The 23,564-nt window shown below is 46.3% G+C and overlaps 1 protein-coding gene across 1 annotated transcript in view; it reads right to left on the reverse strand.

Moving 5' to 3' along the window:
* The window catches only part of COX10 (cytochrome c oxidase assembly factor heme A:farnesyltransferase COX10), a 144,084-nt gene that overhangs the window by 19,145 nt on the left and 101,375 nt on the right, over nucleotides 1-23,564 (reverse strand). The window contains exon 5 of the mRNA XM_082272691.1: nucleotides 14,933-15,003. Coding sequence (XP_082128817.1) covers nucleotides 14,933-15,003 — 71 coding nt within the window. The remainder of the gene's footprint in view (nucleotides 1-14,932; nucleotides 15,004-23,564) is intronic.

Genomic DNA, 23,564 nt, shown 5'->3' on the forward strand with positions numbered 1-23,564 from the left:
GAAGTAGGGATGCACAGATCCGATTTTTTTGGTCCCAATATTGATATCTGGCGTTGTGAAATCGCCGATACCGATCCGGAGCTACACAAAGCATGCAGCTGCAGTACAGAGCAAAGCTGCTGCTTCATGTGTACGGAGTGATATCATATGCACCTAGCCTGTGAGCCGGCCCTATACAGGAAGTAGCGGCTCCCATCCCATACTACTACTACTACACCAAGTAAGGGATGGCTAAGTCGTTACTCAGCAAAAACCGGATCGGCCCGTGCATCGGTCAATGTTACCGATCCCCCGATCCAGCTATCAGGGCCATATCGGCACCGATATCCGATCTGAATATCGGATCGGTGCATCCCTAACATGAAGTGCATTTGTGATGTCATGGTGGATTAGTAAAGGGATGGTTTGCTTAAAGTAGAAGTCCAGATTATTACTAGCTAAACCTAAACCTGCTACCACCCCACTTCTAAATCCTAATCTAACTACCCTGTAGAAGAAAGATACTTATACTTACCTATTCTGAGGGCGGTCTGGTCAGGTCACATGATCGGCTTCCAGCGGCCGCTTCAGGGGAGGGGAGAGACAGCCGAGAACTGATGCACCATAGAAGGCCTATGGGTGATGTCACTGCACAGGCTTTGCAGCTGCTCTCTCCTAAGATTTAGAAGGGGGTTGGTGCAGGTTTAAGCTTAGTTAGGCAGACCATATAGAATTTGATTTCTTTTTTTCAACCAGCAAGTTGAACAAAGAAAATGAATCAATTCCCCCATTAAAACATTGGGGGAATCCCTCCCGCAGAGCTATTGTACTCTGTCAGCGGGGAGGCCTCCCCACAATCAGAACTCATCAGCACCGCTGGCTATGATCAAGTAAAAATGTTGCAACAGGCTGGCTGTACAGAAGTTGATCGAAAGAACGACTTACCGTATGTACTAATAGCCTGAACATAGATGGGTTGAAATTCGGCCATTTCAGCAGGGATCGGCCAAATTTTGATCCATCTATGGGGACCGGCCAAATTTTGATCCATCAATGACCAGCTTTAGTAATGCCTGGACTCCCACTTTAGGACATCACAACCAAGGGAAGCTGAAAGGTTTGTCATAGGCCACCAAACACATTAAAAGGAAAATCTCTGACAAGGTAGAACATTGTAGCCTGAGTGAGGAGGAATCAGTTGCAGGGTATTTTGGCTCTTGTGTCCCAGGTGCAGCGTGTCTGTTATTTGGGGTCATTATTTATGTGTAATGAAGGATTCTGGCTCTGCTTTTCATCCAGGCATTAGAATGGCCATATATCTCCCTGTGATCTGATGGATGCCCCTGGCACCCTGTTTACACACCAGGCAGTAGTGTGTCGCAGGCTGGAGGTCACGGCTGTCCATCAGGGGGTCACACAGCCAGTGGGATGGATGAGGTTGGCTCTCTCTGTGTATTTTAGATGAATGATAAGCATGAAATGTCTGCCTGAGGCACTCAATGTTCTGCTGGTATCAGGAAGGAGTATTAAGCTGGGCGACAATATGGATCCTGTGCAAATCCTTGCAGATGTTGAGTTAATATATTCCTCCTATGTCTCACACGTGTGCACCTCTTTATATATTATACTGCATTATCTCCCTTCCAAGGCAGATTGGATAACCTCCAAATCCCAACATCTCCTGCCAACCAGCTACTGCAAGTATCTGAATGATGTGTTTCTCATTGGGAGGTGTGATGGTATAATCTTCATGCACCAGGAACCTTATTACTCTTCTTCAGGAGGACCCTGGGTCCTGACACTGTGTACTCTGCTGTCCGCCTTCATCAGGATCCCACCCATGTCATGCCGCTCCGCACTCACTTCCATTCCTAACTGATTGCACACGCCCCCATAAAACCAGCACACACCTGCGGAGATCAGATTATCTGCTTACTGCAGAAAAACACCAAATGGTCCTTCCAGTCTGCACCCCCCCCCCCGTTTTTATTTGTTTAACCTTTGTTCAAGTATAGATTTAGACCCCGTTCACACTGGGGCGACCTGTCAGGCGACCTGGTCGCCTGACAGGTCGCCGTAGGTCGCCTGGCATAGAGAAGCTGTGGACCCGTTCTAATAGGAGCGACACAAGTCGCTCCGACTTAGAAAAAGGGTCCGGAGCTTCTTTGGGGCGACCCGGAGCGACCTGCATTGACTTCAATGTTATGAAGTCCGTGCCGGCCGCTCCGAGGTCGCGGTGCGAGCAGCGCGCCGCGACCTGTGAGGTCGCCCCGGGAAGTCGGATCGCCCCAGTGTGAACGGGGCCTTAGGTTTGTGCAAAGCATGTTTAAAGTTACTGTTGACTGACTGTCTACCTCTGCTGGAAGTTTGTTCCGAGAATCAACTACTCTTTCAGTAAGGTAATACTAACGTTCGTTTTAAATGTTCTTCCTGCTACTTTCTGGTTATGTCCCCGTTTTTTGGATCTTAGCTTCATCCTCTTCTTTCTTCAAAACTGTACATGTTAAGTTCCTGCAGTGTCTCCTGATTAGGTTTTATCCCTCAGACCTTTCACCATTTTTGTTGCTCATCTCTGGACTCTAAAGGTCTAACTAAAGATCTATATATAGGAATAAGGACCTCCTTCCTCCTGCTGGTGATCCCTCTAGTGATATAAAGATCTATATATAGGAATAAGGACCTCCTTCCTCCTGCTGGTGACCCCTCTAGTGATATAAAGATCTATATAGAGGAATCAGGATCTCCTCCTTCCTGCTGGGGATCCCTCTAGTGATATAAAGATCTATATAGAGGAATCAGGACCTCCTTCCTCCTGCTGGTGACCCCTCTAGTGATATAAAGATCTATATAGAGGAATCAGGATCACTTTTCAGAGGAACGACTAACAGTGGATCGCTTTTTAGATGAACGGCCATGACAGTCACAAGTGTAAAAAAGCCCTTTAACAGTTCTAAGAAGTCTCTCCCTTCCTGAAGTTGTCAGGTGCAGGAAAAGTGTTGCTGTACACACGGCTCCCTATTGGTGGCATGCAGGCTGGTCCGGGCCTCGCACCCCCTGTGTAGAGGACACATTGAGGGTCTTGTATGCCCCCCCCTACTCTGTGCCCGCCTCATCTTCAAAGCAGATGGAAAAGCTTTTTGACCGAAATTCACCATGACTTCCCCATTGTGCCCCGTCCATCTGGGCTCCCGGGCGATGTGTCAGGGCGCTGATCTCTAGATTTATCACTCGCCCGCCTCCCCCAAGCACAATGTGTATATACACGGGTCACCCACATTGGAATGTACGCTCTGTATACTTAATATTGGGCTGAATTAGAGAAAACGGGGGCAGGGGGAGGGGCATTCTGTATTATTCATACAACACAGCAGAGAGAATGTCACTTCCCAGCATGCTGGGCATATGGAGGCCAAAAATAAAGACAAGGAGAAGCTGGTGGAACTAAAAGTATCAGCATGTCTCCTCTTCCCAGCTGCTGAGAAAATCAGTGGTGTCAGCAGTGAGGTGCAAGCGGCGAGGTGCCAGCGGTGAGGTGTCAACGGCTAGGTGTCAGCGGTGAGGTGCCAGCAGTGTGGTGCCAGCGGCGAGGTGCCAGCGGCAAGGTGTCTGCGGCGAGGTGTCTGCGGCGAGGTGTCTGCGGCGAGGTGTCTGCGGCGAGGTGTCTGCGGCGAGGTGTCTGCGGCGAGGTGTCTGCGGCGAGGTGTCTGCGGCGAGGTGTCTGCGGTGTGGTGTCAGCGGTGAGGTGTCAGCGGCGAGGTGCCAGCCGCGAGGTGCCAGCGGCGAGGTGCCAGCGCTATGGATGGGTTACCAGTCACAGGAACTCCTTCACTGACTGCTATGGGACTGCCGAAACATTTTAACCACTTCCGGACTGGAAGGATTTGCCCCTTTAATGACCAGGCCATATTTTGCGATTCGGCACTGCGTTACTTTAATGGACAATTGCGCGGTTGTGCGACGCTGTACCCAAATAAAATTGATGTCCTTTTTTTTTCCCACAAATAGAGATTTCTTTTGGTGGTATTTGATCACATCTGCCATTTTTTTTTTTTTTGGGCTATAAACAAAAAAAAGAGCGACAATTCTGGAAAATAAAAAAAAATATATTTTTCACATTCTACTATGTAACATTCTCAAAAAAAAAAAAACCTTAAAAATCAAATTTTTTTTACATTTTAGGCCAATTTTTTGTCTGCTACATATTTTTGGTAAAAAGAAAAAAAATCACAATAAGCGTATTTTGATTGGTTTGCACAAAAGTTATCGCGTCTACAAACTACGGGAAAGATTTGTGTTATTTTTATTGTTTTTTTTACTAGTAATGGCGGCGATCTGCGATTTTTAGCGGGGCTGCAACATTGCGGCGGACAGATCGGACCCCTAACTGACATTTTTGACACTTTTGGGGGGACCAGTGACATTACTACAGTAATCAGTGCTAAAAATGTGCACTGTCACTGTAATAATGACACTGGCAGGGAAGGGGTTGTGAAATGATCATAGAGACATGTAATCCTACATAGAAGGATCACAGGGGCTCTGTGATCATTCCAGAGAGATTCCAGTGTATATATCTGTGATAGATCCAGTGTCCAGCTGGTGAATATGTATGTATCTGTGATAGATCCAGTGTCCAGCTGGTGAATATGTATGTATCTGTGATAGATCCCGTGTCCAGCTGGTGAATATGTATGTATCTGTGATAGATCCAGTGTCCAGCTGGTGAATATGTATGTATCTGTGATAGATGCCGTGTCCAGCTGGTGAATATGTATGTGTCTGTGATAGATCCAGTGCCCAGCTGGGGAATATGTATGTATCGGTGATAGATCCAGTGCCCAGCTGGTGAATATGTATGTATCGGTGATAGATCCAGTGTCCAGCTGGTGAATATGTATGTATCGGTGATAGATCCAGTGTCCAGCTGGTGAATATGTATGTATCGGTGATAGATCCAGTGTCCAGCTGGTGAATATGTATGTATCTGTGATAGATCCAGTGCCCAGCTGGTGAATATGTATGTATCGGTGATAGATCCAGTGCCCAGCTGGTGAATATGTATGTACCTGTGATAGATCCAGTGTCCAGCTGGTGAATATGTATGTATCGGTGATAGATCCAGTGTCCAGCTGGTGAATATGTATGTATCGGTGATAGATCCAGTGTCCAGCTGGTGAATATGTATGTATCGGTGATAGATCCAGTGTCCAGCTGGTGAAAATTTATGTATCTGTGATAGATCCAGTGTCCAGCTGGTGAATATGTATGTATCTGTGATAGATCCAGTGTCCAGCTGGTGAATATGTATGTATCTGTGATAGATCCAGTGTCCAGCTGGTGAATATGTATGTATCTGTGATAGATCCAGTGTCCAGCTGGTGAATATGTATGTATCTGTGATAGATCCCGTGTCCAGCTGGTGAATATGTATGTATCTGTGATAGATCCAGTGTCCAGCTGGTGAATATGTATGTATCTGTGATAGATGCCGTGTCCAGCTGGTGAATATGTATGTGTCTGTGATAGATCCAGTGCCCAGCTGGGGAATATGTATGTATCGGTGATAGATCCAGTGCCCAGCTGGTGAATATGTATGTATCGGTGATAGATCCAGTGTCCAGCTGGTGAATATGTATGTATCGGTGATAGATCCAGTGTCCAGCTGGTGAATATGTATGTATCGGTGATAGATCCAGTGTCCAGCTGGTGAATATGTATGTATCTGTGATAGATCCAGTGCCCAGCTGGTGAATATGTATGTATCGGTGATAGATCCAGTGCCCAGCTGGTGAATATGTATGTACCTGTGATAGATCCAGTGTCCAGCTGGTGAATATGTATGTATCGGTGATAGATCCAGTGTCCAGCTGGTGAATATGTATGTATCGGTGATAGATCCAGTGTCCAGCTGGTGAATATGTATGTATCGGTGATAGATCCAGTGTCCAGCTGGTGAAAATTTATGTATCTGTGATAGATCCAGTGTCCAGCTGGTGAATATGTATGTATCTGTGATAGATCCAGTGTCCAGCTGGTGAATATGTATGTATCGGTGATAGATCCAGTGTCCAGCTGGTGAATATGTATGTATCTGTGATAGATCCAGTGCCCAGCTGGTGAATATTTATGTATCGGTGATAGATCCAGTGTCCAGCTGGTGAATATGTATGTATCGGTGATAGATCCAGTGCCCAGCTGGTGAATATTTATGTATCGGTGATAGATCCAGTGTCCAGCTGGTGAATATGTATGTATCGGTGATAGATCCAGTGTCCAGCTGGTGAATATGTATGTATCGGTGATAGATCCAGTGTCCAGCTGGTGAAAATTTATGTATCTGTGATAGATCCAGTGTCCAGCTGGTGAATATGTATGTATCTGTGATAGATCCAGTGTCCAGCTGGTGAATATTTATGTATCGGTGATAGATCCAGTGTCCAGCTGGTGAATATGTATGTATCGGTGATAGATCCAGTGTCCAGCTGGTGAATATGTATGTATCTGTGATAGATCCAGTGTCCAGCTGGTGAATATGTATGTATCTGTGATAGATCCAGTGTCCAGCTGGTGAATATGTATGTATCGGTGATAGATCCAGTGTCCAGCTGGTGAATATGTATGTACCTGTGATAGATCCAGTGCCCAGCTGGTGAATATGTATGTACGAGTGATAGATCCAGTGTCCAGCTGGTGAATATGTATGTACCTCTGATGGATCCAGTGTCCAGCTGGTGAATATGTATGTATCGGTGATAGATCCAGTGCCCAGCTGGTGAATATGTATGTATCGGTGATAGATCCAGTGTCCAGCTGGTGAATATGTATGTATCGGTGATAGATCCAGTGTCCAGCTGGTGAATATGTATGTATCGGTGATAGATCCAGTGTCCAGCTGGTGAATATGTATGTATCGGTGATAGATCCAGTGTCCAGCTGGTGAATATGTATGTATCTGTGATAGATCCCGTGTCCAGCTGGTGAATATGTATGTGTCTGTGATAGATCCAGTGTTCAGCTGGTGAATATGTATGTACGAGTTAAAGATTCAGTGTCCAGCTGGTGAATATGTATGTATCTGTGATAGATCCAGTGCCCAGCTGGTGAATATGTATGTATCGGTGATAGATCCAGTGCCCAGCTGGTGAATATGTATGTATCGGTGATAGATCCAGTGTCCAGCTGGTGAATATGTATGTATCTGTGATAGATCCAGTGTCCAGCTGGTGAATATGTATGTATCGGTGATAGATCCAGTGTCCAGCTGGTGAATATGTATGTATCTGTGATAGATCCAGTGCCCAGCTGGTGAATATGTATGTATCTGTGATAGATCCAGTGCCCAGCTGGTGAATATGTATGTATCGGTGATAGATCCAGTGTCCAGCTGGTGAATATGTATGTATCTGTGATAGATCCAGTGTCCAGCTGGTGAATATGTATGTATCGGTGATAGATCCAGTGTCCAGCTGGTGAATATGTATGTATCTGTGATAGATCCAGTGCCCAGCTGGTGAATATGTATGTATCTGTGATAGATCCAGTGTCCAGCTGGTGAATATGTATGTATCTGTGATAGATCCAGTGTCCAGCTGGTGAATATGTATGTATCTGTGATAGATCCAGTGTCCAGCTGGTGAATATGTATGTATTGGTGATAGATCCAGTGTCCAGCTGGTGAATATGTATGTATCTGTGATAGATCCAGTGTCCAGCTGGTGAATATGTATGTATCTGTGATAGATCCAGTGTCCAGCTGGTGAATATGTATGTATCAGTGATAGATCCAGTGTCCAGCTGGTGAATATGTATGCATCGGTGATAGATCCAGTGTCCAGCTGGTGAATATGTATGTATCTGTGATAGATCCAGTGCCCAGCTGGTGAATATGTATGTACGAGTGATAGATCCAGTGTCCAGCTGGTGAATATGTATGTACCTCTGATGGATCCAGTGTCCAGCTGGTGAATATGTATGTATCGGTGATAGATCCAGTGCCCAGCTGGTGAATATGTATGTATCGGTGATAGATCCAGTGTCCAGCTGGTGAATATGTATGTATCGGTGATAGATCCAGTGTCCAGCTGGTGAATATGTATGTATCGGTGATAGATCCAGTGTCCAGCTGGTGAATATGTATGTATCGGTGATAGATCCAGTGTCCAGCTGGTGAATATGTATGTATCTGTGATAGATCCAGTGTCCAGCTGGTGAATATGTATGTATCTGTGATAGATCCAGTGTTCAGCTGGTGAATATGTATGTACGAGTTAAAGATTCAGTGTCCAGCTGGTGAATATGTATGTATCTGTGATAGATCCAGTGCCCAGCTGGTGAATATGTATGTATCGGTGATAGATCCAGTGCCCAGCTGGTGAATATGTATGTATCGGTGATAGATCCAGTGTCCAGCTGGTGAATATGTATGTATCTGTGATAGATCCAGTGTCCAGCTGGTGAATATGTATGTATCGGTGATAGATCCAGTGTCCAGCTGGTGAATATGTATGTATCTGTGATAGATCCAGTGCCCAGCTGGTGAATATGTATGTATCTGTGATAGATCTAGTGCCCAGCTGGTGAATATGTATGTATCGGTGATAGATCCAGTGTCCAGCTGGTGAATATGTATGTATCTGTGATAGATCCAGTGTCCAGCTGGTGAATATGTATGTATCGGTGATAGATCCAGTGTCCAGCTGGTGAATATGTATGTATCTGTGATAGATCCAGTGCCCAGCTGGTGAATATGTATGTATCTGTGATAGATCCAGTGTCCAGCTGGTGAATATGTATGTATCTGTGATAGATCCAGTGTCCAGCTGGTGAATATGTATGTATCTGTGATAGATCCAGTGTCCAGCTGGTGAATATGTATGTATTGGTGATAGATCCAGTGTCCAGCTGGTGAATATGTATGCATCGGTGATAGATCCAGTGTCCAGCTGGTGAATATGTATGTATCTGTGATAGATCCAGTGCCCAGCTGGTGAATATGTATGTATCAGTGATAGATCCAGTGTCCAGCTGGTGAATATGTATGCATCGGTGATAGATCCAGTGTCCAGCTGGTGAATATGTATGTATCTGTGATAGATCCAGTGCCCAGCTGGTGAATATGTATGCATCGGTGATAGATCCAGTGTCCAGCTGGTGAATATGTATGTATCTGCGATAGATCCAGTGCCCAGCTGGTGAATATGTATGTACGAGTGATAGATCCAGTGTCCAGCTGGTGAATATGTATGTATCTGTGATAGATCCAGTGCCCAGCTGGTGAATATGTATGTATCGGTGATAGATCCAGTGTCCAGCTGGTGAATATGTATGTATCGGTGATAGATCCAGTGTCCAGCTGGTGAATATGTATGTATCTGTGATAGATCCAGTGCCCAGCTGGTGAATATGTATGTATCAGTGATAGATCCAGTGTCCAGCTGGTGAATATGTATGTATCTGTGATAGATCCCGTGTCCAGCTGGTGAATATGTATGTACCTGTGATAGATCCAGTGTCCAGCTGGTGAATATGTATGTATCTGTGATAGATCCAGTGTCCAGCTGGTGAATATGTATGTATCTGTGATAGATCCAGTGCCCAGCTGGTGAATATGTATGTACAAGTGATAGAGATCCAGTGTCCAGCTGGTGAATATGTATGTATCTGAGATAGATCCAGTGTCCAGCTGGTGAATATGTATGTACCTGTGATAGATCCAGTGTCCAGCTGGTGAATATGTATGTACAAGTGATAGATCCAGTGTCCAGCTGGTGAATATGTATGTATCTGTGATAGATCCAGTGTCCAGCTGGTGAATATGTATGTACCTGTGATAGATCCAGTGTCCAGCTGGTGAATATGTATGTATCTGTGATAGATCCAGTGTCCGGCTGGTGAATATGTATGTATCTGTGATAGATCCAGTGTCCGGCTGGTGATCTCTGCAGCACCCACAACTGATGCCCATACCCAGGAAGGTGTGCGATGGGAATTTGAACTATTCTGTCCTCCTAATGATTCTGCTCCGCTGGACTCCCGCCGCTCTCCTTGCTCTCCGCCTGGAGCGGATCAGCGCACGGCTCTGACATTTAGAAGCAGCCGAGCTCGCGTGGTACAAGGCACACGACATGTCACAAAGAGAAATACAAGACTTGTTTCTATATATTTTACCTCCCCCCCCCCCCATCCCCCATTTACAATCTACAGCCGGCTTCAATGTATTCCGAGTGAAAGGTGAACTGTCACAACTATAGATTTCAGCAGGAAAAGACGCTTTTCTTTTATTAGTTTCTGCTTTTGCAGTCAGCAGAAATAACTTGCTGCTAAAATGGAGTTTTAAGCACCTTTGACCCGTTTCAGCGACCTGCCGCCGAATGGAAGCACGAGTCTGCCATGAATACAGCGATATGACGGGACAAAAAGGAGAGAATTGGGACTTTAAAGCGGAACTCCATTTTTTTTTGAGAAAAAAAAAAAAAAACACCCTCCTCTGGGTGATCTCTGTACATTGCAGGGAATGTAACAAACTTTGTTGCAGATTTCTACCTTTTGTTATTCTGAAGAAATCATTGTTTGTTCCTCTGTGCTGAGTGGGTCTAATGGGAGTGGTTTCATAATTATCTATCAGCTGTGCAGCTGCAGGGCTCTAATGAGGAAATCTGCTGGGGCTGCATCCCTTTAGTTGTGTTCCTATTAGGAGTACACTGATGGTCACTGATGAAGCGGCACTAATAGGCTGCACTGATGGTCACTGATGAAGCAGCACTGATGGTCACTGATGAAGCAGCACTGATAGGCTGCACTGATGGTCACTGATGAAGCCGTATCGATAGGCTGCACTGATGGTCACTGATGAAGCGGTACTGATAGGCTGCACTGATGGTCACTGATGAAGTGGTACTAACAGGCTGCACTGATGAAGCGGTACTGATAGGCTGCACTGATGGTCACTGATGAAGCCGTACTGATAGGCTGCACTGATGGTCACTGATGAAGCCTTACTGATAGGCTGCACTGATGGTCACTGATGAAGTGGTACTAACAGGCTGCACTGATGGTTACTGATGAAGCGGGCTAACACCCCTCCCCCCACTGCCTCTCGGCATTTAGACAGTGTGAAAGGGCCGGGAGGCGGTGGAGGGGGGGGTTGACAACCCCCCACCGTCTCCTGGCATTTAGACCCTGTTAAAGGGCCGGGAGGCGGTGGAGGGGAGGGGTTAAACCCCCCCAACCCCACACACTTTTGATCTACCGCGATTTTCCTTCCTACTATGTCTATAAAAATTCAGAGCTCCTCTTTTCTCCATTATAAACACAGCTGGGATTTTCACTCATCAGAAGGTACAGAGCCACTCTGATTGGCTTTGTACATTCTGCCATTAATCCGAGCTATCCAATGACAGCTCAATCACAGCCATTCAAACAGGTGAACTGGCCCCTCGTAAATGTTTTTTGCAGCACCATTTAAAAAACAGAAAACAAAGTCTATCTTTCTGCCGTTCTTAAAATCCAGGAAAAATAATAAATAAAATGACAAAGTCAGCACATTAGGCTTTGAGTTGTATTCGTTACCATCCAGCCGTGAAATCTAAACATGGGGGAGGTGGTGCAGACAGGTGTTTTATAGAAGATTTCTGCAGCACAAGGCTGACATGCAATCCCTAACAGAATGTTCTCAGGGTGCAGCAGAAATCACACCGAGTGACAGAAAGTGATGGCGAGAGAGACTTGATGAGGTTTTCTAATAAAATTGCCCTGTTTTGAGTCCTTGTAATTAACACGGGGGGGGGGGGGGGGGGGGCGGGGGGAAGCGGCTCTGCTCGAGCATTCAGTGTTTTCAAAAAATAATGCAGAATGTTGCCTGGAGGGGTGTCAGTAATTTTCACCCAACACCATTCCCTCCTCTTCATCCTGTGGAACCAAGCGAGAGCGCCCAACCAACAATGACAAACACCCCGGAGGGGGAGGAGAAAACCCGTGTTATTCCTAGAAATGATCCCCAGCACTAATGATCGCAGCGCAGTGTAACAAACACGCTTTACTGGAGACGTAGAAAACGCTGTCATTAACTGAGACTGAAATGTCGTGTTTGTGGCAAATTTGCAAAGAAAGGTTCATAAAACATAAGAAAATTAAAGATGAACAGTTGTAGGAAGGGAGGCGATCCAATCAGAATCACACAACTTCCACAGGAGAAAAACAAGACTGCAACTGTCACTAACCAAAGCTTGTGGACATCTAAGGCCCCTTTCACACTAGTGCGACTTGTCCCGCGATTTTGGACCGCAAAATCGCATGACAAGTCGTTTTCCATTATTTTCAATGAGCCCCATTCATATCAGTGCGTTTTGAAGTCACACCGACTTCAAAGTAGTTCCTGCACTACTTTGGCACGATTTTAATGAGTTTTGGGGTATATAGCCCTGAGCCACTGCTCAAAATCGCGTCAAAATTGCGGCAAAGTGAAAGGGGCCTTACCATCACACCTACATTATACGACCAAATGTACAGTCTGTGGCCAGTCTACAAATGGTGTTCCAATGTTTCCAGTGAAGGATACGGTTTATAGTAAATTCCCAACCTTGTGGCAGAAGACTCTTTTCTGTTCCACCATGACTGTCAAAAGTATTGGGACGCCTGTCTTTACACACACATGAACTTTAATGGCATCCCAGTCTTAGTCCGTAGGGTTCAATATTGAGTTGGCTCCACCCTTTGCAGCTATAACAGCTTTAACTCTTCTGGGAAGGCTGTCCACAAGGTTTAGGAGTGTCTATGGGAATGTTTCACCATTCTTCCAGAAGAGCATTTGTGAGGTGAACCATGTCTTTATGGACCTTGCTTTGTGCACTGGTCCAAATCATTTGGTGGAGGGGGGATTATGGTGTGGGGTTGTATTTCAGGGGTTGGGCTTGGCCCCTTAGTTCCAGTGAAGGGAACTCTGTGGGAGGAGTTTGGGGATGACCCCTTCCTGTTCCAACATGACTGCGCAACAGAGTACAGAGCAAGGTCTATATAGACATGGATTAATCATTGGGAAGACTTCCCCCTTACAAAGGTGTTCAGTGGGAAGACTTCCCCCTTACAATGATGGTCACAATGGAACCCTTACAGACAGTTAAAAAGATCATTGGTTTTTGCTCTTCTTGTAATATATCTTCCAGGTACTGGCCTCCAGAGGGGGATATGAGAAGGGGGATATGAGAAGAGAAGGAGGAGAAGAGAAGGAGGAGATAAGAAAGGGAGGAGGAGATGAGAAGAGGAGGAGATGAGAAGAGAAGGAGAAGAGAAGGAGGAGGAGATGAGAAGAGAAGGAGGAGGAGATGAGAAGAGAAGGAGGAGAAGAGAAGGAGGAGGAGATGAGAAGAGAAGGAGGAGGAGATGAGAAGAGAAGGAGGAGGAGATGAGAAGAGAAGGAGGAGGAGATGAGAAGAGAAGGAGGAGGAGATGAGAAGAGAAGGAGGAGGAGGAGATGGGAAGAGAAGGAGGAGGAGGAGATGAGAAGAGAAGGAGAAGAGAAGGAGGAGGAGATGAGAAGAGAAGGAGGAGAAGAGAAGGAGGAGGAGATGAGAAGAGAAGGAGGAGGAGATGAGAAGAGAAGGAGGAGGAGATGAGAAGAAGGAGGAGAAGAGAAGGAGGAGATAAGAAAAGGAGGAGGAGATGAGAAGAGGAGGAGATGAGAAGAGAAGGAGAAGAGAAGGAGAAGAGAAGGAGGAGGAGATGAGAAGAGAAGGAGGAGGAGATGAGAAGAGAAGGAGGAGGAGGAGATGGGAAGAGAAGGAGGAGGAGATGGGAAGAGAAGGAGGAGGAGATGGGAAGAGAAGGAGGAGGAGATGGGAAGAGAAGGAGGAGGAGATGAAAAGGAGGAGGAGGAGATGAAAAGGAGGAGGAGGAGATTAGAAGAGAATAGGAGGAGGAGAAGAGGAGAAAGAGAAGAGGAGAAAGAGAAGAGGAGAAAGAGAAGAGGAGAAAGAGAAGAGGAGAAAGAGAAGAGGAGAAAGAGGAGAAAGAGAAGAGGAGAAAGAGAAGAGGAGAAAGAGAAGAGGAGAAAGAGAAGAGGAGAAAGAGAAGAGGAGAAAGAGAAGAGGAGAGGAGGAAGGTAGGAGGAAGGGAGGAAAAGAGGAAGAGACGAGAGGAGAAGAGACAAGACGAGAAGAAGAAGAGACGAAAAGAGGAAAAGACAAGAAGAGGAGAGGAGATGAGAAGATAAATGAAGGAGGAAATGAGAAAAGAAGAGAGACGGAGGAGTTGAGATGAGAAGAGAGGGAGGAGAGGAGAAGAGAGGGAGGAGAGGAGAAGAGAGGGAGGAGCAGGGAGGAGCTGAGAAGAGAAGGAGATGAGAAGAGAGGGAGGAGAGGAGAGGGAGGAGATGAGAAGAGAGGGAGGAGATGAGAAGAGAGGAAGGAGATGAGAAGAGAGGAAGGAAATGAGATGAGAAGAGAGGGAGGAGAGGAGATGAGAAGAGAGGGAGGAGATGAGAAGAGAGGGAGGAGATGAGAAGAGAGGGAGGAGAGGAGAAGAGAGGGAGGAGAGGAGATGAGAAGAGAGGGAGGAGAGGAGATGAGAAGAGAGGGAGGAGATGAGAAGAGAGGGAGGAGAGGAGAAGAGAGGGAGGAGAGGAGATGAGAAGAGAGGGAGGAGAGGAGATGAGAAGAGAGGGAGGAGATGAGAAGAGAGGGAGGAGATGAGAAGAGAGGGAGGAGATGAGAAGAGAGGGAGGAGATGAGAAGAGAGGGAGGAGATGAGAAGAGGAGTAGAAGATAAGAGAAGGGAAAGGAAAAGAACAGAAAGAAGAGAAGAAAATAGGAAGTAATGTAAAGTTTGGAGGAGTTTATGTAAAACATTCATGTGGAGGCTCTCTCATCCGTCCCATGTGAGGTCGGTCTCTGGAGACATTGGTGGATTAGGACATTGACTAGCAGACATCTCCACGTTAGCGGGTCGGCGCCTCTCTTACCTGACTTGCCCCCGTACCAGCGGCCGGCTCTTTGTTCTGTTCATGTTGGAGTCAAACGGCACCTCGAAAAACTGCAAGACAAAGAAAGAGAGACATGAGTGTTGAGTGGCATAGAATTGGACGTTTCCTTTTCATCAGTTACCTCTAAGCTCTTTGTACCCGTTGTGTAATCTGTATGCAAATGGCGGCATAACAAAACCCTTTGGTCGTTTTACAACATCTACGACCCATTTTAGTGAAGATAATGTCTTTAAAACAGAATTAACTTTCAAGCCTGGTAAAGTGTTGAGCGCCTCTTCATGCTGGCGGCCTTAATTCCAGCCAAAAGGCAGTAAATCATCCGATAGTCTGTGCTCTGGGGCAATAGAACGGCCTCTATGGCTCCTGATTTCTGGAGATTTGCAGTTCTTGGCTGTTTTCACAAATGTCTGACACAGGTCAGCCCCTGCTGCATCCTCTCACCTTGCAAGTTGCTGCAAAGATATAATATTGCAGTCTGGTCACTGGGGGAGGGGAGACTGAGGAAATGCTTCCTCCTGCTTGCAGCAGAGTGATGATGTCATCTGAGCCTAGGCAAAGCCATTGGACTAGAGCGTATAAATAATAAAGGGTGGAGCTAATCGAACAAATGATACAGCTTTTCTATATTGTGAAAGGTTAGGAGATTATTCATGGAATCCTATGAAGTGAAAGCTCCACTTTACCATCAGCTGAGCTGATATCAATCAGGAAAAAATAGCCAAACCCTCATAATGGAGGAAGAACTCTCCCTGCCTGTATCTTGGGTGTATTCCCATTATTCCCCCCACCCCCCCCCCCCCTAAAGTCTGAAGGACAATAAACTGGCCCTTTGCTTACAAAGCTGGGAGACCTCTGCATTAAGATAAAAAATCTTCTGTGCTGCAGGATCCCCCCCCCCCCCCCTTTCCCTCTATAATTACCTGAGCCCAATCTCGATCCTGTGTTGTGCACGAGATCAGCGGCTCTCTCTCTCCTTACTGGGGAGACTGAAAGCAGTGGAAGCCATTGGCTCCAGGTGTTGTCAGTCAAATCCTGTGAGGAGAGACCGCGGGGGCAGGGCAGAGCCCTGCTATTTGTGTCTATAGACACAGACAGGGCAGCTCAGGAATGAGCCTGCAAGAGTGCCCCCATAGAAAGCAGCTTTCTATGGGGGCACTCGCCAAAGAGGAGGAGCGAGGAGCACCAGCGGGGGACCCCAGAAGAAGAGGATTGGGGCTGCTCTAAGCAAAACCATAAGTATGACATGATTATTATTTTAATAAAGAAAAAAATGGAAGCTTCAATAATAAACTTCAACAACCTGGAGATTTTCTCTGTCTCAAAATTCCCTTCTTCCGTTCCAAAACCCCGAGGACGGCGAGGAGTTATTGTGCCCCTTGCGTTGCACGGCATGACATTGCGAGTTCAGGAGGCCACATGAGACTGGAAATATTTGCACAGTAAATGTCACAGGTGTGAATGGAGCACAATGACAGAAAAATGCAAAAATTTCACCCATTCTGCCCAAGAACAACAAAAATTAGGAAGAACAGCGGCCTGCTGTCATCATGGCTGTACTTAGTGATCACCATGGCGCTGTGCCTCCTAATGGGGGGTGGTAATCCTACAGGCCGCAGGTGGCTGAACTTGTGACGAGGATCGAGGGAGGGGAACAGACGATGCAGCAACACAAACACGAGGTGAGAGTGAGGATGAAAAGGGTGCTGACAGCAGACGCTTTACAGCGTGCCGAAAACAAAGACCAACGTCACACCTGAGAAAAGCCCCCCAGCCTGTTCACCGTGCCAACAAAGAGCACCTGTCATCTCCGCACACACCAATACAAAAACATGCAGCTTCTCTTATATCATCATAGAAGTCATCAGAGTGCCCATGTACCGGCAGGAGCGCGCTCCCTACTGACAATCATTCTACACCTCCATCAATACATCAGCATTACCACTACAGAGTATATGTCTGTCTATATCATAGGGATCCACTGATATCGGTTTTTCGTTGCAGATATCGATATTTTGGCCATTGCATATCGGTATCGGCCGAAATGGGCCGATATTTTGAACATTTAAAGTTTTGCAAAATAAACACAATTTTCGACACAAATCTGTTACTGAACATGTTAATGTTCACCCTGTGGTGGGTGGCTGGTTGGCACCCTGTGGTGGGTGGCTAGCACCCTGTGTGGTGGGTGGGTGGCTGGCTGGCTGGCACCCTGTGTGGTGGGTGGCTGGATGGCACCCTGTGGTGGGTGGCTGGCTGGCACCCTGTGTGGTGGGTGGCTGGCTGGCACCCTATGTGGTGGGTGGCTGGATGGCACCCTGTGTGGTGGGTGGCTGGATGGCACCCTGTGGTGGGTGGCTGGCTGGCACCCTGTGTGGTGGGTGGCTGGCTGGCACCCTATGTGGTGGGTGGCTGGCACCCTTTGGTGGGTGGCAAGCTGGCACCCTGTGTGGTGGGTGGCTGGATGGCACCCTGTGGTGGGTGGCTGGCTTGCACCCTTTGGTGGGTGGCTGGTTGGCACCCTGTGTTGGGTGGCTGGCTGGCACCCTGTGTGGTGCATGGCTGGTTTGCACCCTTTGGTGGGTAGCTGGCTTGCACCCTGTGGTGGCTGGCTGGCTTGCACCCTTTGGTGGGTGGCTGGCTGGCACCCTGTGTGGTGGGTGGCTGGCTGGCACCCTGTGTGGTGGGTGGCTGGCACCCTGTGTGGTGGGTGGCTGGCACCCTGTGTGGTGGGTGGCTGGCTGGCACCCTGTGTGGTGGGTGGCTGGCTGGTATGTAAGTATGACTTTAATGGTAGACAAACCTCCTCCAAACAAAGGCAAAACTTGCATGAACTTACTTATAAATACATTGTATATTATGTATAATTACTAATATTGTTTTTTGTTTATTTTAGGAATATAACTGTCTGTATACAGTCCTGACAAAGCTTACCGCGAAACGCGTTGACCTTTGAACAGACGTATTTTCATACCCATGCAATTCTCGATATGTATTGTATTTCTAGTGTGTACATGACTTATATTCAGTAGTTCTGTTCTTCTGTATACATGTCTGGTGATCTGGATCTTCTTTTTGGTCAGTTTCACCATTTTAGTTCGGTATTGGTTTTAAATCTGAACTAATAAATGTTTATTTTTACATTGTGTGTATACCTGTCCCATGATGTGCCCATAAAGTCCACACATATGTACAGTTGTTTCATACAACTGTTGTTCTCTATTTGCGGCGGCGGACAAATCTGACACTAAGTGACAGTTTTTGGGGACCAGTGACAGCAATACAGTGATCAGTGCTAAATAATATGCACTTTTACTGTATAAATCACACTGGCAGGGAAATGGTTAATACTGGGGGGTGATCAAGGGGTTAAGTGTGCTCCTAAATTGTGCTTACTGTGGGGGGTGGGGCTCTGTGAAAGGCACACAGAGATGGGGGGTTTCAGCTTTGTTGAGACACACAATCTCACTGTGCCTGTCTGACAGGAGAGCCGTCTGTTTTGTTTACATAGGCAGGTGGTTCTCCTGTCAGTGTCCCAGAAGATTGCGGGAGGCTGGCGGCGATCGTGCCCACTCCTCCCACGGTCTTGCTCCCGCTGTGTCTAATCACAGCGGAAGCTTGGCTCCGTCGGAGCGAGTGTGCCGCCGAGACCACATGCACATAATGGCGTACGTAGATCTATGCGATTATGTGCAGCCGAGCCACCCTGCCGCAGTAAATCTGTGTGGGCCAGTCAGCAAGTGGTTAATTACACATCATATAGATGGATGGATCAACCCGTTTCACTCACAAAACAAGCTTCTTCAGGATCCAGATGTGTTAAAGCCTTCACAGTATAAGCCCTGAGCAGAGTCAGATCAACAAATATCTTAGGTCTTGAGTCATAGACTGAATATGGCTGTTGAATATGGGCATGAAAAGTCAGTATGGAGCCCCCCCCCCCCCCCCATAAACAGACAAAAAGACAAGTCCATCTATTGCAAGTGAAGGATATAATTCAAAAAGAGAAAGGAATATCCTCCAGACCACAATGTCTAGTTTAAACTACACAAGTCCATACCCAGTGTGGGGACTTCCCATTAATACGTAACGTGCCAGAGTGTAGTAGGTCCTCTATCTGCCCGTAACACCGGGAACAGTCAACCAATAGAGCTGTGCCGAGAGTGCGCGCTCTCAGTGGGTAACTGAAACCATGTGACCGCCCTGACAGCCAATCACAGTGGTCACATGGCCAAAAGCCCCGCCTCCTGGCATTCTAAAGCTCTTAAAAGGGTGCGGAGGGGTTAAAGAAGAATGCACATGATGAATGAAGACGATATTTTTTCCCCAGAGCTCTGCTTCAACGTCCTTCTACCCTCCAGCTTATGAGGTTCAACAGTCTTCATTTTTCCATGGGGAGCCCCCCCCCCCCCCCCCATTTTTATCTCAGTCTGGCTACACACGGTCTCCAGTAATCAGAGAAATCCCTGAAATGGCAATCCAAAGACCCGGAGAGCGAAGGACACACCTCGCCATCTTGTCTTCTCTGCCACAATGGACACAAATCTGTCAACGACTCCAGTTGTTGGGTGAAACAATTCCATACAGCTCACATGTCTGCAGCACATCTGAATGAAGTTGGTGTTTGCAGAAAGAACTGGTTATCTGACATTTGTTGTGGGGTGTGCGCACAATGGCGTGTTACTGGTCTGTGCAGAAAATTCCATTTCATTATACCTGCGTGCGGGGGGGGGGGGATGTCCATCAACACCAATCCATACACACACATAGAGGGGAACCGGGATGTGAGACCGCTACAGAAAGGAGAATATTTTGGGGCGAGGTGCACCTACTGTGTGTTCTCAGGGAAGCCAGATCTGTCAATGAACCAAAGCAGGCCCTTGAAGGTTCAATTTTAACCCCTTCATAACCAGACACTTTTACCATCTTCCTGCCCAGACCAATTTTTTTTTTTTCTTTCTGTTATAACATTTTTCAAAAAGAAATTCTTCATAAATATAGACAAAAGTCTATACTGCTACATTTATTTTGGGAAAATAACCCAAATAAGTTTATATTATTTAGTCTTTAGGAAAGTTATACAGTCCACACAATATGGGATGTACAGTATCTCACAAAAGTAAGTACACCCCTCCCATTTTTGTAAATATTTATTCTATCTTTTCATGTGACAACACTGAAGAAATGAGACTTTGCTACAATGTAAAGTAGTGAGTGTACAGCTTGTATAACAGTGTAAATTTACTGCCCCCTCAAAATAACTCAACACACAGCCATTAATGTCTAAACCGCTGGCAACAAAAGTCAGTACACCCCTAAGTGACAATCTCCAAATTGGGCCCAATTAGCCATTTTTCCTCCCCGGTGTCATGTGACTCATTAGTGTTACAAGGTCTCAGGTGTGAATGGGGAGCAGGTGTGTTAAATTTGGTGTTATCGCTCTCACTCTCTCATACTGGTTACTGGAAGTTCAACATGGCACCTCATGGCAAAGAACTCTCTGAAGATATGAAAAAAAAAAGAATTGTTGCTCTACATAAAGATGGCCTAGGCTATAAGAAGATTGCCAAGACCCTGAAACTGAGCTGCAGCACGGTGGCCAAGACCATACAGTGGTTTAAAAGGATAGGTTTCACTCAGAACAGGCCTCTCCATGGTCGACCAAAGAAGTTGAGTGCACGTGCTCAGCGTCATATCCAGAAGTTGTCTTTGGGAAATAGACGTATGAGTGCTGCCAGCATTGCTGCAGAGGTTGAAGGGGTGGGTGAGGGGTCAGCCTGTCAGTGCTCAGACCATATGCCGCACACTGCATCAAATTGGTCTGCATGGCTGTCATCCCAGAAGGAAGCCTCTTCTAAAGATGATGGACAAGAAAGCCTTCAAACAGTTTGCTGAAGACAAGCAGACTAAGGACATGGATTACTGGAACCATCTCCTGTGCTCTGATGAGACCAAGATAAACTTATTTGGTTCAGATGGTGCCAAGCGTGTGTGGCGGCAACCAGGTGAGGAGTACAAAGACAAGTGTGTCTTGCCTACAGTCAAGCATGGTGGTGGGAGTGTCATGGTCTGGGGCTGCATGAGTGCTGCCAGCACTGGGGAGCTACAGATCATTGAGAGAACCATGAATGCCAACATGTACTGTGACATACTGAAGCAGAGCGTGATCCCCTCCCTTCAGAGACAGGGCTACAGGGCAGTATTCCAACATGATAACAACCCCAAACACATCTCCAAGATGACCATTGCCTTGCTAAAGAAGCTGAGGGTAAAGGTGATGGACTGGCCAAGCATGTCTCCAGATCTAAACCCTATTGAGCATCTGTGGGGCTCCTCAAACAGAAGGTGGAGGAGCGCAAGGTCTCTAACATCCACCAGCTCTGTGATGTCATCATGGGGGAGGGGAAGAGGACTCCAGTGACAACCTGTGAAGCTCTGGTGATCTCCATGCCCAAGAGGGTTAAGGCAGTGCTGGAAAATAATGGCGGCCACACAAAATATTGATACTTTGGTCCCAATTTGGACATTGTCATTTAGGGGTGTACTCACTTTTGTTGCCAGCAGTTTAGACATTAATGGCTGTGTGTTGAGTTATTTTGAGGGGACAGTAAATTTACACTGTTATACAAGCTGTACACTCACTACTTTACATTGTAGCAAAGTGTCATTTCTTCAGTGTTGTCACATGAAAAGATAGAATAAAATATTTACAAAAATGCGAGGGGTGTACTCACTTTCGTGAGATACTGTATATATACCGTGGGCGGGCGGCAAGTGGTTATTTCTGTCATTTTGTCAGAAAATACTTGGTGATCCCGTTCTCGTGTTTCTTCAGCATTCTGACCACAGAAGGCCCTGTAACAGATCCGTGGTCAGTCTGTGTGCCTCAGTTCTGTGTTGCTTAGACCCGTGCCCCTGTCCTATTCCCGGGCGGTGTGAAGAGGGTAATTGCAGATAAAGACATCTATCAGATATTGTTTGTGGGTAACGAGGCGTTTTAGAGCTTTGTTACTGATATGATGGGATAGCTTTGCTTCTGCTGACTCGGCTTCACATATACAAAATCAGCAGCAATGACTGTCCTGCCAAGTTCAAAGCTTCGCTCTTCCTTCTACGACAAAGTAAACGAAGAACAAAGCGGCTCCAGCAGCCCGTAGGAGTAACTCACGCAGATAATAAGCAGTCATAAGGTAAAGAGGTTCAGCAGGGATGTTCTGCCTGGACATAATGACATCACACGGCGGTAATGGCTCCCTCTCTCCTCCTGTGTGCGTTAGCCGGGCCCTCGTCTTAATTACCGGCGAAGTAAATGAAAGAATGTTCTGCTGAATTAGCAACGTGACATGAAAGAGGAACAGAAAACACTAATTACACGACGAGTGTCTTCCACCACATCAAGGGGTTAAAGGCTTCTGACTTGTAATTACACGCGTTTCATGTCGGAGATAGGGGCACACAATGGCGCTGGGTGGCGTCTCTTTATTTGTTTGTGAAACTTGCAGGTGCCTGTGTGATGTTTTATAGGAGACCTGCATGCCACAGTGCTGCCCGGCCTCCCTACAGAGTAATGCCAGTCATACCCGGCTCACATTTCTGCCAATTCTTGCTGAATCGGCCAAAATACATATAAAGTCACATAGTTACATAGTTACATAGTTTGTGAGGTTGAAAAAAGACATAAGTCCATCAAGTTCAACCTATGATGTGTGTGTGTTTGCTGTTAACCGTACATTGTATACCCCTGTATGTTGTACATTGTATACCCCTGTATGTTGTACATTGTATACCCCTGTATGTTGTACATTGTATACCCCTGTATGTTGTACATTGTATACCCCTGTATGTTGTACATTGTATACCCCCTGTGTGTTGTACATTGTATACCCCTGTATGTTGTACATTGTATACCCCTGTATGTTGTACATTGTATACCCCCTGTATGTTGTACATTGTATACCCCTGTATGTTGTACATTGTATACCCCTGTATGTTGTACATTGTATACCCCCTGTGTGTTGTACATTGTATACCCCTGTATGTTGTACATTGTATACCCCCTGTGTGTTGTACATTGTATACCCCTGTATGTTGTACATTGTATACCCCTGTATGTTGTACATTGTATACCCCCTGTGTGTTGTACATTGTATACCCCCTGTGTGTTGTACATTGTATACCCCCTGTGTGTTGTACATTGTATACCCCTGTGTGTTGTACATTGTATACCCCTGTATGTTGTACATTGTATACCCCTGTGTGTTGTACATTGTATACCCCTGTATGTTGTACATTGTATACCCCTGTATGTTGTACATTGTATACCCCCTGTATGTTGTACATTGTATACCCCCTGTATGTTGTACATTGTATACCCCCTGTATGTTGTACATTGTATACCCCCTGTATGTTGTACATTGTATACCCCTGTATGTTGTACATTGTATACCCCCTGTATGTTGTACATTGTATACCCCTGTATGTTGTACATTGTATACCCCCTGTGTGTTGTACATTGTATACCCCCTGTGTGTTGTACATTGTATACCCCTGTGTGTTGTACATTGTATACCCCTGTATGTTGTACATTGTATACCCCTGTGTGTTGTACATTGTA

This window comes from Pelophylax lessonae (genome assembly GCF_965119305.1).
Source record: "Pelophylax lessonae genome assembly, chromosome: 11".
In the NCBI taxonomy this organism is placed as follows: domain Eukaryota; kingdom Metazoa; phylum Chordata; class Amphibia; order Anura; family Ranidae; genus Pelophylax; species Pelophylax lessonae.